At 38.0% G+C, this 12,758-nt stretch overlaps 1 protein-coding gene across 1 annotated transcript in view; it reads right to left on the bottom strand.

Moving 5' to 3' along the window:
- Positions 1 to 3,245: 3,245 nt before the first annotated feature.
- LOC124270944 (exocyst complex component 5-like) overlaps positions 3,246 to 12,758 on the bottom strand; it is a 35,348-nt gene continuing 25,835 nt past the window's right edge. Inside the window, 2 exon segments of the mRNA XM_046706009.1 lie at positions 3,246 to 4,182; positions 4,505 to 4,668. Of these exon segments, the coding sequence (XP_046561965.1) occupies positions 4,087 to 4,182; positions 4,505 to 4,668 (260 nt within the window). The 3' untranslated portion in view covers positions 3,246 to 4,086.

The raw sequence follows: 12,758 nt of genomic DNA, 5'->3' as shown, positions 1-12,758 counted from the left end.
ATACATTTGACAGCATCCAGCGTGTACCAAATATACATTTGACAGCATCCAGTGTGTACCAAATATACATTTGACAGCATCCACCGTGTACCAAATATACATTTGACAGCATCCACCGTGTACCAAATATACATTTGACAGCATCCAGCGTGTACCAAATATACATTTGACAGCATCCACTGTATACCAAATATACATTTGACAGCATCCAGCGTGTACCAAATATACATTTGACAGCATCCAGTGTGTACCAAATATACATTTGACAGCATCCAGTGTGTACCAAATATACATTTGACAGCATCCAGCGTGTACCAAATATACATTTGACAGCATCCAGCGTGTACCAAATATACATTTGACAGCATCCACTGTGTACCAAATATACATTTGACAGCATCCACCGTGTACCAAATATACATTTGACAACATCCACCGTGTACCGAATATAAATTTGAATGCATCCAGCGTGTACCAAATATACATTTGACAGCACCCACCGTGTACCAAATATACATTTGACAGCATCCAGCGTGTACCGAATATGAATTTGAATGCATCCAGCGTGTACCAAATATACATTTGACAGCATCCACCGTGTACCAAATATACATTTGACAGCATGCACCGTGTACCAAATATACATTTGACAGCATCCAGCGTGTACCAAATATACATTTGACAGCATCTAGCGTGTATTAAATATACATTTGACAGCATCTAGCGTGTATCAAATATACATTTGACAGCATCCAGCGTGTACCAAATATACATTTGACAGCATCCACCATGTACCAAATATACATTTGACAGCATCCACCGTGTACCAAATATACATTTGACAGCATCCAGCGTGTACCAAATATACATTTGACAGCATCCACCGTGTACCAAATATACATTTGACAGCATCCACCGTGTACCAAATATACATTTGACAGCATCCACCGTGTACCAAATATACATTTGACAGCATCCACCGTGTACCAAATATACATTTGACAGCATCCACCGTGTACCAAATATACATTTGACAGCATCCACCGTACTGCACAACATAAAGCTACTGAATCCAGAATAAAACTCAGCATCCCTGGGCATCCAGCATATACAGTTGCTAGCTTCCAACATAGTGCACAACTGCATCCAGAATACTACTTAGGAAGGCACAGCATCCCGGGTACCAAGAGGGGTTTGCATCCTCCTAGGGAGAATGAACAGTAATATTGTTCCCCTATAACAGATATTCATTTAAAAAACCACAAAACCATGGTGTTGTGTAAATGCAAGTGTACAGATATTTATTACATTATTTACAAATCATATATATAACAAATATTGACACAGCTTGAGAAACGGTGTTTCTTACAATGACTAACAGTGACGTGTGATTGCACAAAGCCCTTCCACATATAACCAGACAATATGTTTTGAAGAACGCAGCCTTTTCAAGCATGTTAATCTAAAAAAATATTCTGAAATGTCATTAGTTTCAAACTGAAATTGACAAATGAAACGAAAATACATGATGTAAGAATGCCTCTGATTTTACATCCAAAAACAAACGTTTTCCAATATTACAACAAAAAAACCCAGAAAGTCTCATTCTTTACGCCTTGAGTGAAATATTTAGGATCACATTGTATCTTAATCAACACAGAATCAGTTGTGAAGGCCATTCATTAACATCTGAAGTTGACACCCTTTTGGGATTACATTGTACTTAATTTAACACAGATGTATTCTGAAGCTCACTAGAAGTAATAACACATGATATCTCCCAGGTGAGGGATAAATGGCAATATTTTCTTAAAAATCCCCTCTTTTTATTGCCCATCTCCTATACAAATATTTACCTATCCTATGTTTCCATAATACTTTCATCGTTCATCCCTTCTGCTGACATTGTGTGACTGTATTCTTTGTTCACAACAAAAAGTCTTCACCTGATGGGCACCATTAGTAGGATCATCAAAGTGTACATCCCATTTTGGATCATTTGGCCATAATGAAATACATACTTGTCAAATGGTCTATTTTCTTTGCTCTCTTAGACAATGTCTGTACAGGCCTGAGAACTAACAGACTTTCCAAATTTCACTGGACAAGTTGTATATTTCATTAAATAACAGAGCAGTGATGATTAGATATCACTTATTACAGATTTACATATCAGCATCAGTAGAGAGATATAGTGTTACATTAACTTAATATTTATATTCTATCAACCTATATAGGCAAGTACATGAATGCATCAAGTACAAATAAATACTCAACCGATTACTTTGTTTTGATCTCATGACACTTGGATGATCACACAGTGATCAGATGACTCCCCATACATCAATGTATCAAGATACAAGTTTTGATACAACTCTTGTATTGTTGGTTGATACATTAATACAAGATTAATTCATAGGCCCCCACTGCGGGTCAGAAAATCGATAAACTAGGCCCCGTTTTAGTATCCACACACCCTACTATATAACATGTACATATTATATAGTAGGGTGTGGATATATGAATAAACCGGGCCTAGTTTATCGATTTTCTGACATTATATAGTAGGGAGTGTGAATACTAAACCGGGGCCTAGTTTATTGATTTTCTGACATTATATAGTAGGGGGTGTGAATACTAAACTAAACCGGTTTATTGATTTTCTGACATAGTAGGGGTTATTGATTTTCTGACATTAAGTAGGGGTGTGGATACTAATACTAAACGGGGCCTAGTTTATTGATTTTCTGACATTATATAGTAGGGGGTGTGAATACTAAACTGGGGCCTAGTTTATCGATTTTCTGACATTATATAGTAGGGTGTGTGGATTTATCGATTTTCTACAATATAGTAGGGGTGTGAATACTAAACGGGGCCTAGTTTATTGATTTTCTGACATTATATAGTAGGGGGTGTGGATGTAAACCGGATTTTCTGACATTATAGGGTGTGGATACTAAACTGGGGCCTAGTTTATTGATTTTCCTGACATTATATAGTAGGGGGTGTGGATACTAAACCGGGGCCTAGTTTATTGATTTTCTGACACTATATAGTAGGGGGTGTGAATACTAAACTGGGGCCTAGTTTATTGATTTTCTGACATTATATAGTAGGGTGTGTGAATACTAAACCGGGGCCTAGTTTATCGATTTTCTGACATTATATAGTAGGGGGTGTGAATACTAAACCGGGGCCTAGTTTATCGATTTTCTGACATTATCTAAACCGGGCCTATTTTCTGACATTATATAGTAGGGGGTGTGGATACTAAACTGGGGCCTAGTTTATCGATTTTCTGACCCACAGTAGGGGCCTATGGATTAATTCTGTTGCCTACATTGTGACAGTACACCATGACATCAGTCCATGCTAACATCTTTAGTGTTGGATGTTTGTCAACTTATTGGTTAAACATATACAAACACCAGTCTCAGGACCAAAAACGCTTTTTGATTAACTTATATCACCTGCCAGTTTTTCTGTATCAAGACACATATCGTATGTTGACTTCACTATCATTTTCCATATCATGGCTGTCGTGTGTATCGCCCCAAGCTCACCAGTCACACCTCACAAGACTAATATCCACTCTTATTAGAATTCCTCTCTGTTGTATACAGAGAGATCAGTGATAGATTGACTGTAGGGTCTTGCTCAACCAAGAAGGACATTGTCCTCCTTTTCAGCTTCCACTCAACCAACTTCCACAGCTTCCACTTGTCCTAGAACAACATCATCAGCTTCTGGGAAAACTGAATTGGGGAAGTATTTCCACCAAGGAAAACATTTTTTTAACAAAAATTCAAATAAATGGATTATTATTGTCAAACACTGACATCGGAAAACATTTCAGTGATAATACTACTCAAAAGAAGTAAGGGATCATGTAATTCTTTGATATTTGTTATGCCATGACAGACTAACTATAGCAATGTGAAAGAATCTGGTGCTCCTTCCTTCTTTGAGCAGTATATGAGTAATGTATATTGTGGCCTGGATGAGTCTGGTTTACTGTTGGTGAAGCTGAAGCCCAGCAAGCATCATCATGTAGCAGTATTCAGGAATGTAAGAGTAGCTGGCTTATTTCAGTTCCTTCAACTTGTTTGCAAGGCTCGCTGTTTTGAAGTCAGCACGCAGCTGTACAAACTGCAACACCACTGATTCTTCCATCATTGCCTGTGGAGAGAAGGGAGATAACTGCTGTAGCCAGGAAAGTTGCTGGTGCAAGTTAGCATGTGTTGTGTCCGGTAAAGACACAATAAAAAGATGTTTCATTTTCATGGATATGGTTTTACAGCTTTTCATATGGGTAATTTTAAATAGGATGGTTTGTGAAACAGCAATCTAGTTTTTCTTTATCAAAAAGGAATAAATCAGAAACTGTCTGTCTCATCTATAAGATATACATACAGAAGATTCTGGTTAGAAACTACAGCTTTTCATCATGAGGTACCAACAGCTACCCACAATAGGCTTCACAAGGGTGAGGTCAACTTACCAGTTGTTCGTCATCTCTGACAACCTTGATGTTCTCTGGCACCACGACAAGGAGGTTACAGAGTGCATGGAGCTTCTCAAACAGCTGTGTTACCATGGGAATCTTAAACTCTTCCTTCACACACTTCCGGTACTCATTGATGTCACAGATCACCAACATGGCTCCTGTAACAAACACATCACAGATCACCAACATGGCTCCTGTAACAAACACATTGCTGATAATTGACATGGAATAAACAGGAGGCATAGTTTATTGATGAGATGATAAATGAAATAGATTATCAAAGATTGTATTTAAACAGAAGAAATAGTTCATTGAATATTTTATTTATTCAGAAGAATATGTAATTATGATAACTCATTTTTATTAACTATTATGAAGTTTGAAAGTCATTTTGGTTTAAACATATTTTATTATTATTTATGAAAATGAATTGGGATTGGTAGGGCATTCCATAAATTTATTGTGTCGGGTAGAAAGGGTTTGGCATAAGGGGCATTTCGACTGTAAATTTCAGAGTTATTTTAGAGTTTTTTCTTAAACTATAGCTTGTAGTTTCGGAGACGGAGTAAATCTGAGTAGGTAAATTAATTTCTCTTTGATCACGAAGTTACCTACACAAAGTGTTTAATTATTAAAGACATTTACCTGAGTATGTTAATCAATTTATCTTATAAAGTTTCATTAAGTTACCTCCACAAGATTCAGTTACATAGCAAATCAGTTATTAGCTAGGGTGAATCCATTCTATCAAACAGGGGAGTATGGTGTGTTTTCGTTGTTAATTACCTATTCCACTGTCTCATAACTGGGAGTCTCACAACTGGGAGTTCTCACAAATGGGAGTAGACCTAACAAACACATCACAGATCTCCAACATTAAACCTCGAACCAATGCATCACACATGAAACGTCCAACCAACACATTGCAGATCTCTAATCAGGCTCCTGCAACCAACACCACAGATGCTCAACAAGTGTTTGCTACCAAGATGGCAATGTCCCCCGCCACAAAAGAAGAAGATGATCTCTAAGTTCAGTTGAGAATGAGATGAAGGCTGCATATTTCAAATGTGACATTGATGCCAAGCATCAAAGAACACGCTTGGCATCGAATGTAATAGTTCATGGCATATTGTGTAAACTAAAGTTTGAAAAGTGTCGTGTGACCTTGAAAATAAGGTCAAGGTCAAATTTTTATGAGATATCGCGTAATCACCCAATGTAGAATGTTGACATAATTGAAGACATTGGGTGCAATGTTTTATGAGATATCGATAGGTTTGAAAAGTGGTCAAAGTGTCATGGTAACCTTAAAGATAGGGTCAAGGTCACCCATGTCAACTGATGTCTGTAATCCCCCAATGTAGGCTGTCACCAAATTTGAAGAGACTAGGTACAACAGTGCATGAGATATCGCATTATCAAGAGTTTGAAAAGTGGTCTTTGTCATCGTGACCTTAAAGATGGGTCAAGGTCACCCAAATCGACTGAGCAGTCAGTGTAACCCCCAGACATGGCACCTGCCACCAACATATTACAGATCTTCCTGAATAAGCTACACATACAACAATATATTTCTTGAAGCTCATCCAAGTATTGTTCTGTTATCTATAGTGAAAACATAAGTTTCCAGTTCCAGTGTTCTTATGGTCAGCGGGGCGGTGGGGTAGCCTAGTGGTTAAAGTGTTGGCTTATCACTCTGAAGAACCGGGTTCGAATCCCCACATGGGTACAATGTGTGAAGCCCATTTCTAGTGTCCCCCGCCGCGATGTTGCTGGAATATTGCTAAAAGCGACGTAAAAACCAAACTCAGTCAGTCAGTCAGTCTTACGGTCAGCAATACAAGCCACTGAGTTCTCAACCAAAGGACAAATAAATTGGGGACACTCAAGTGCCATGTAACCCATTAATCTTAATTGTGTCACTTCCTGAAAGGGAGATAATGCTGATTAATTACCCATGTCCTCCTGCCCACAATTCTGTGAGGAATTGTCCATAAAACTGCATGAAACTAATGACTCAATCATTTTCTATTTTCCACCAGTTGACTGCTATATGAGTGCAAATCGAATACCCCAGATTAATCAAACTGACAACTATACATGCTGTTATCATGGGAAAAGGCTGATGTAATGTAACCACATATATAGTACTGGTGATGTATATTATAACGATACTGGCAAAGGTGAATAGTCATATGACATCCCACCAGGTACCCATTCACTGCTGGGTCAACAGGTAATTGTAAACAGACTCGCTTAAGGTGAGACCACATTATCATGTGTGCTTCGTTGTTGGGCAGGACTGAAGTCCTTGATACTCGCAGGATTTTCTTGAAAGAACTGCCAAACATGGTGAACCAACCAAGGTCTCTCTGTGACCAGCGTTGATTAACTTCAACTGATTTGACCTGGGCTCCATGCACAGACCACACACCGCCACATATGGGCTAGTGAAATGTTACCATCATTAAAATACTGGTGATGTATTGCTCAAACTTAAAAGCTAAAGGTAGAAGATTTATATGTTTGATATTTCAGGTGTTTTTGTACAATCAGAGGGGGGCCTCTTCTTCATTTAGCTTTTGTCAGGTGTCAATTTCTATAACTGTTGAAATGTAATTACAGCATTTCAGACCTGTTTTGAGATACGTTCAAACTAATCTCAAGAAAGACATAAACAGTTACTAATATTCATGAAATTTATGATTCATGAGTGAGTGAGTGAGTGATCAAGTGAGTTTAACACAGGAAGTAAAGATAATAAATTATCAAATTATCAAGTCAAATTACATAAGACATTTCATTTTAACCCTTCTAAACAAACAGCACGGGTACAACTGTACATGGGTACAATGTGTGAGGCCCTTTTCTGGTGTCCTCCACAGTGATATTGCTGGAATATTGCTAAAAGCGGCATAAATCTAACCCACTCACTCCAAACAAGCTCTTTTTAATATAGTCCATATTTCAGACAAGCTCCCTGTGCTGCCCCTGTCCCTTCAGGCCAAGGCCTGACAATGTATACAAAACACTGTTTGTATGTTTCATCCAAGGCCTGACAATGTCTACAAAACACTGTTTGTATGTTTCATCCAAGGCCTGACAATGTATACAAAACACTGTTTGTATGTTTCATCCAAGGCCTGACAATGTCTACAAAACACTGTATGTATGTTTCATCCAAGGCCTGACAATGTATACAAAACACTGTCTGTATGTTTCATCCAAGGCCTGACAATGTCTACAAAACACTGTTTGTATGTTTCATCCAAGGCCTGACAATGTCTACAAAACACTGTTTGTATGTTTCATCCAAGGCCTGACAATGTCTACAAAACACTGTTTGTATGTTTCATCCAAGGCCTGACAATGTCTACAAAACACTGTATGTATGTTTCATCCAAGGCCTGACAATGTATACAAAACACTGTATGTATGTTTCATCCAAGGCCTGACAATGTCTACAAAACACTGTCTGTATGTTTCATCCAAGGCCTGACAATGTCTACAAAACACTGTATGTATATTTCATCCAAGGCCTGACAATGTCTACAAAACACTGTCTGTATGTTTCATCCAAGGCCTGACAATGTCTACAAAACACTGTTTGTATGTTTCATCCAAGGCCTGACAATGTATACAAAACACTGTTTGTATGTTTCATCCAAGGCCTGACAATGTATACAAAACACTGTTTGTATGTTTCATCCAAGGCCTGACAATGTATACAAAACACTGTATTGTATGTTTCATCCAAGGCCTGACAATGTATACAAAACACTGTATGTATGTTTCATCCAAGGCCTGACAATGTCTACAAAACACTGTTTGTATGTTTCATCCAAGGCCTGACAATGTCTACAAAACACTGTATGTATGTTTCATCCAAGGCCTGACAATGTCTACAAAACACTGTTTGTATGTTTCATCCAAGGCCTGACAATGTATACAAAAAACACTGTTTGTATGTTTCATCCAAGGCCTGACAATGTCTACAAAACACTGTTTGTATGTTTCATCCAAGGCCTGACAATGTATACAAAACACTGTTTGTATGTTTCATCCAAGGCCTGACAATGTATACAAAACACTGTTTGTATGTTTCATCCAAGGCCTGACAATGTATACAAAACACTGTTTGTATGTTTCATCCAAGGCCTGACAATGTATACAAAACACTGTTTGTATGTTTCATCCAAGGCCTGACAATGTCTACAAAACACTGTTTGTATGTTTCATCCAAGGCCTGACAATGTATACAAAACACTGTTTGTATGTTTCATCCAAGGCCTGACAATGTTTGTATGTTTACAAACACACTGTTTGTATGTTTCATCCAAGGCCTGACAATGTATACAAAACACTGTTTGTATGTTTCATCCAAGGCCTGACAATGTATACAAAACACTGTTTGTATGTTTCATCCAAGGCCTGACAATGTCTACAAAACACTGTATGTATGTTTCATCCAAGGCCTGACAATGTCTACAAAACACTGTTTGTATGTTTCATCCAAGGCCTGACAATGTATACAAAACACTGTTTGTATGTTTCATCCAAGGCCTGACAATGTCTACAAAACACTGTTTGTATGTTTCATCCAAGGCCTGACAATGTATAAAAACTGTGTATGTATGTTTCATCCAAGGCCTGACAATGTATACAAAAACACTGTTTGTATGTTTCATCCAAGGCCTGATGTTTCATCCAAGGCCTGACAATGTATACAAAACACTGTATGTATGTTTCATCCAAGGCCTGACAATGTATACAAAACACTGTATGTATGTTTCATCCAAGGCCTGACAATGTCTACAAAACACTGTTTGTATGTTTCATCCAAGGCCTGACAATGTCTACAAAACACTGTATGTATGTTTCATCCAAGGCCTGACAATGTATACAAAACACTGTATGTATGTTTCATCCAAGGCCTGACAATGTCTACAAAACACTGTATGTATGTTTCATCCAAGGCCTGACAATGTATACAAAACACTGTTTGTATGTTTCATCATCCAAGGCTCCTCCGACAATGTCTACAAAACACTGTTTGTATGTTTCATCCAAGGCCTGACAATGTATACAAAACACTGTATGTATGTTTCATCCAAGGCCTGACAATGTATACAAAACACTGTATGTATGTTTCATCCAAGGCCTGACAATGTCTACAAAACACTGTATGTATGTTTCATCCAAGGCCTGACAATGTATGCAAAACACTGTTTGTGTATGTTTCATCCAAGGCCTGACAATGTCTACAAAACACTGTATGTATGTTTCATCCAAGGCCTGACAATGTATACAAAAACACTGTTTGTATTTTTCATCCAAGGCCTGACAATGTCTACAAAACACTGTATGTATGTTTTCATCCAAGGCCTGATAATGTGTATACAAAACACTGTTTTGTATGTTTCATCCAAGGCCTGACAATGTCTGAAACACTGTATGTATGTTTCATCCAAGGCCTGACAATGTCTACAAAACACTGTTTGTATGTTTCATCCAAGGCCTGACAGTGTATGCAAACACTGTGTGTATGGATGTTTCATCCAGGGCCTGACAATGTATGCAAAGGCTTAATGTATGTTTCATCCAAGAGTACTGACAAGTGTCTACAAAAGCACTGTTTGTATGTTTCATCCAAGATACGCCTGACAATGTCTGCAAAAACACTGTATGTATGTTTCATCCAAGGCCTGACAATGTATACAAAACACTGTTTGTATGTTTCATCCAAGGCCTGACAATGTCTACAAAACACTGTATGTATGTTTCATCCAAGGCCTGACAATGTATACAAACACTGTTTGTATGTTTCATCCAAGGCCTGACAATGTCTACAAAACACTGTATGTATGTTTCATCCAAGGCCTGACAATGTATACAAAACACTGTTTGTATGTTTCATCCAAGGAAAGCCTGACAATGTCTACAAAACACTGTATGTATGTTTCATCCAAGGCCTGACAAAATGTCTACAAAACACTGTTTGTATGTTTCATCAAAGGCCTGACAATGTAAATCTACAAAACACTGTATGTATGTTTCATCCAAGGCCTGACAATGTATACAAAACACTGTATGTATGTTTCATCCAAGGCCTGACAATGTCTACAAAACACTGTTTGTATGTTTCATCCAGGGCCTGACAATGTCTACAAAACACTGTATGTATGTTTCATCAAGGCCTGACAATGTCTACAAAACACTGTATGTATGTTTCATCCAAGGCCTGACAATGTCTACAAAACACTGTATGTATGTTTCATCCAAGGCCTGACAATGTCTACAAAAACACTGTTTGTATGTTTCATCCAAGGCCTGATAAATGTTATACAAACACTGTTTGTATGTTTCATCAAAGGCCTGACAATGTCTACAAACACTGTATGTATGTTTCATCCAAGGCCTGACAATGTATACAAAACACTGTTTGTATGTTTCATCAGGGCCTGGACAATGTCTACAAAACTTGCTGTGTGTAATGTTTCATCCAAGGCCTGACAATGTCTGCAAAACACTGTATGTATGTTTCATCCAAGGCCTGACAATGCATGCAAAGGCGCTGTTTGTATGTCTGTTTCATCAAGGCCTGACACATGTCTACAAAGGCACTATGTATGTTTCATCCAAGGGCCTGACAATAATCTACAAAACACTGTGTATGTTTCATCCAAGGCCTGACAATGTCTACAAAACACTGTCTGTGATGTTTCATCCAAGGCCTGACACCATCTCAAGGCTTGACTGTGTATGTTTCGTCAAGGCCTGACAATGTCTGCAAAACACTGTTTGTATGTTTCGTCAAGGATGCCTGACAATGTACACACTGTTTGTATGTTTCATCCAAGGCCTGACAATGTATAGCAAAAACACTGTATGTAATGTTTCATCCAAGGCCTGACAATGCCATACAAAAACTTGCACCTGTGTGTGTATGTTTCGTCCAAGGCCTGACAAAGGCAATCTACAAAACACTGTCTGCATAATCTGTATGTTTCATCCAAGGGCCTGACAATGTCTACAGGAAACACTGTATGTATGTTTCATCCAAGGCCTGACAATCTAATGTCTACAAAACACTGTATGTATGTTTCATCCAAGGCCTGACAATGTCTACAAAACACTGTATGTATGTTTCATCCAAGGCCTGACAATGTCTACAAACACTGTATGTATGTTTCATCAAGGCCTGACAATGTCTACAAAACTTGCTGTTTGTATGTTTCATCAAGGCCTGACAATGTCTACAAAACACTGTATGTATGTTTCATCCAAGGCCTGACAATGTCTACAAAACTGTGTCATAAATCTGTATGTTTAATCAAATGCCTGACAATGTATAAAAACACTGTATGTATTCATCCAAGGCCTGACAATGTATACAAAAACACTGTGTATGTATGTTTCATCCAAGGCCTGACAATGTATACAAAACACTGTTTGTATGTTTCATCAAAGGCCTGACAATGTCTAAAACACTGTATGTATGTTTCATCAAGGCCTGACAATGTCTACAAAACACTGTATGTATGTTTCATCCAAGGCCTGACAATGTCTACAAAACACTGTAATGTATGTTTCATCCAAGGCCTGACAATGTATACAAAAAACACTGTATGTAAATGTTTCATCCAAGGGGCCTGACAATGTCTACAAAACACTGTATGTATGTTTCATCCAAGGCCTGACAATGTATACAAAACACTGTTTGTATGTTTCATCCAAGGCCTGACAATGTCTACAAAACACTGTATGTATGTTTCATCCAAGGCCTGACAATGTATACAAAACACTGTATGTATGTTTCATCCAAGGCCCTGACAATGTATAAAAACACTGTATGTATGTTTCATCAAAGGCCTGGACAATGTCTACAAAACACTGTTTGTATGTTTCATCCAAGGCCTGACAATGTCTACAAAAACACTGTTTGTATGTTTCATCCAAGGCCTGACAATGTCTACAAAACACTGTTTGTATGTTTCATCCAAGGCCTGACAATGTCTACAAAACACTGTATGTATGTTTCATCCAAGGCCTGACAATGTCTACAAAACACTGTATGTATGTTTCATCCAAGGCCTGACAATGTATACAAAACACTGTTTGTATGTTTCATCCAAGGCCTGACAATGTCTACAAAACACTGTATGTATGTTTCATCCAAGGCCTGACAATGTCTACAAAACACTGTATGTATGTTTCATCCAAGGCCTGACAATGTATACAAAAC

This window comes from Haliotis rubra, unplaced genomic scaffold (assembly GCF_003918875.1).
Source record: "Haliotis rubra isolate DU_JTF1 unplaced genomic scaffold, ASM391887v1 Scf156, whole genome shotgun sequence".
NCBI classification, from domain to species: Eukaryota; Metazoa; Mollusca; class Gastropoda; order Lepetellida; family Haliotidae; genus Haliotis; species Haliotis rubra.
Note: the sequence above shows the minus strand (reverse complement) of the source record. Positions and strands in the feature narration are given on the sequence as shown.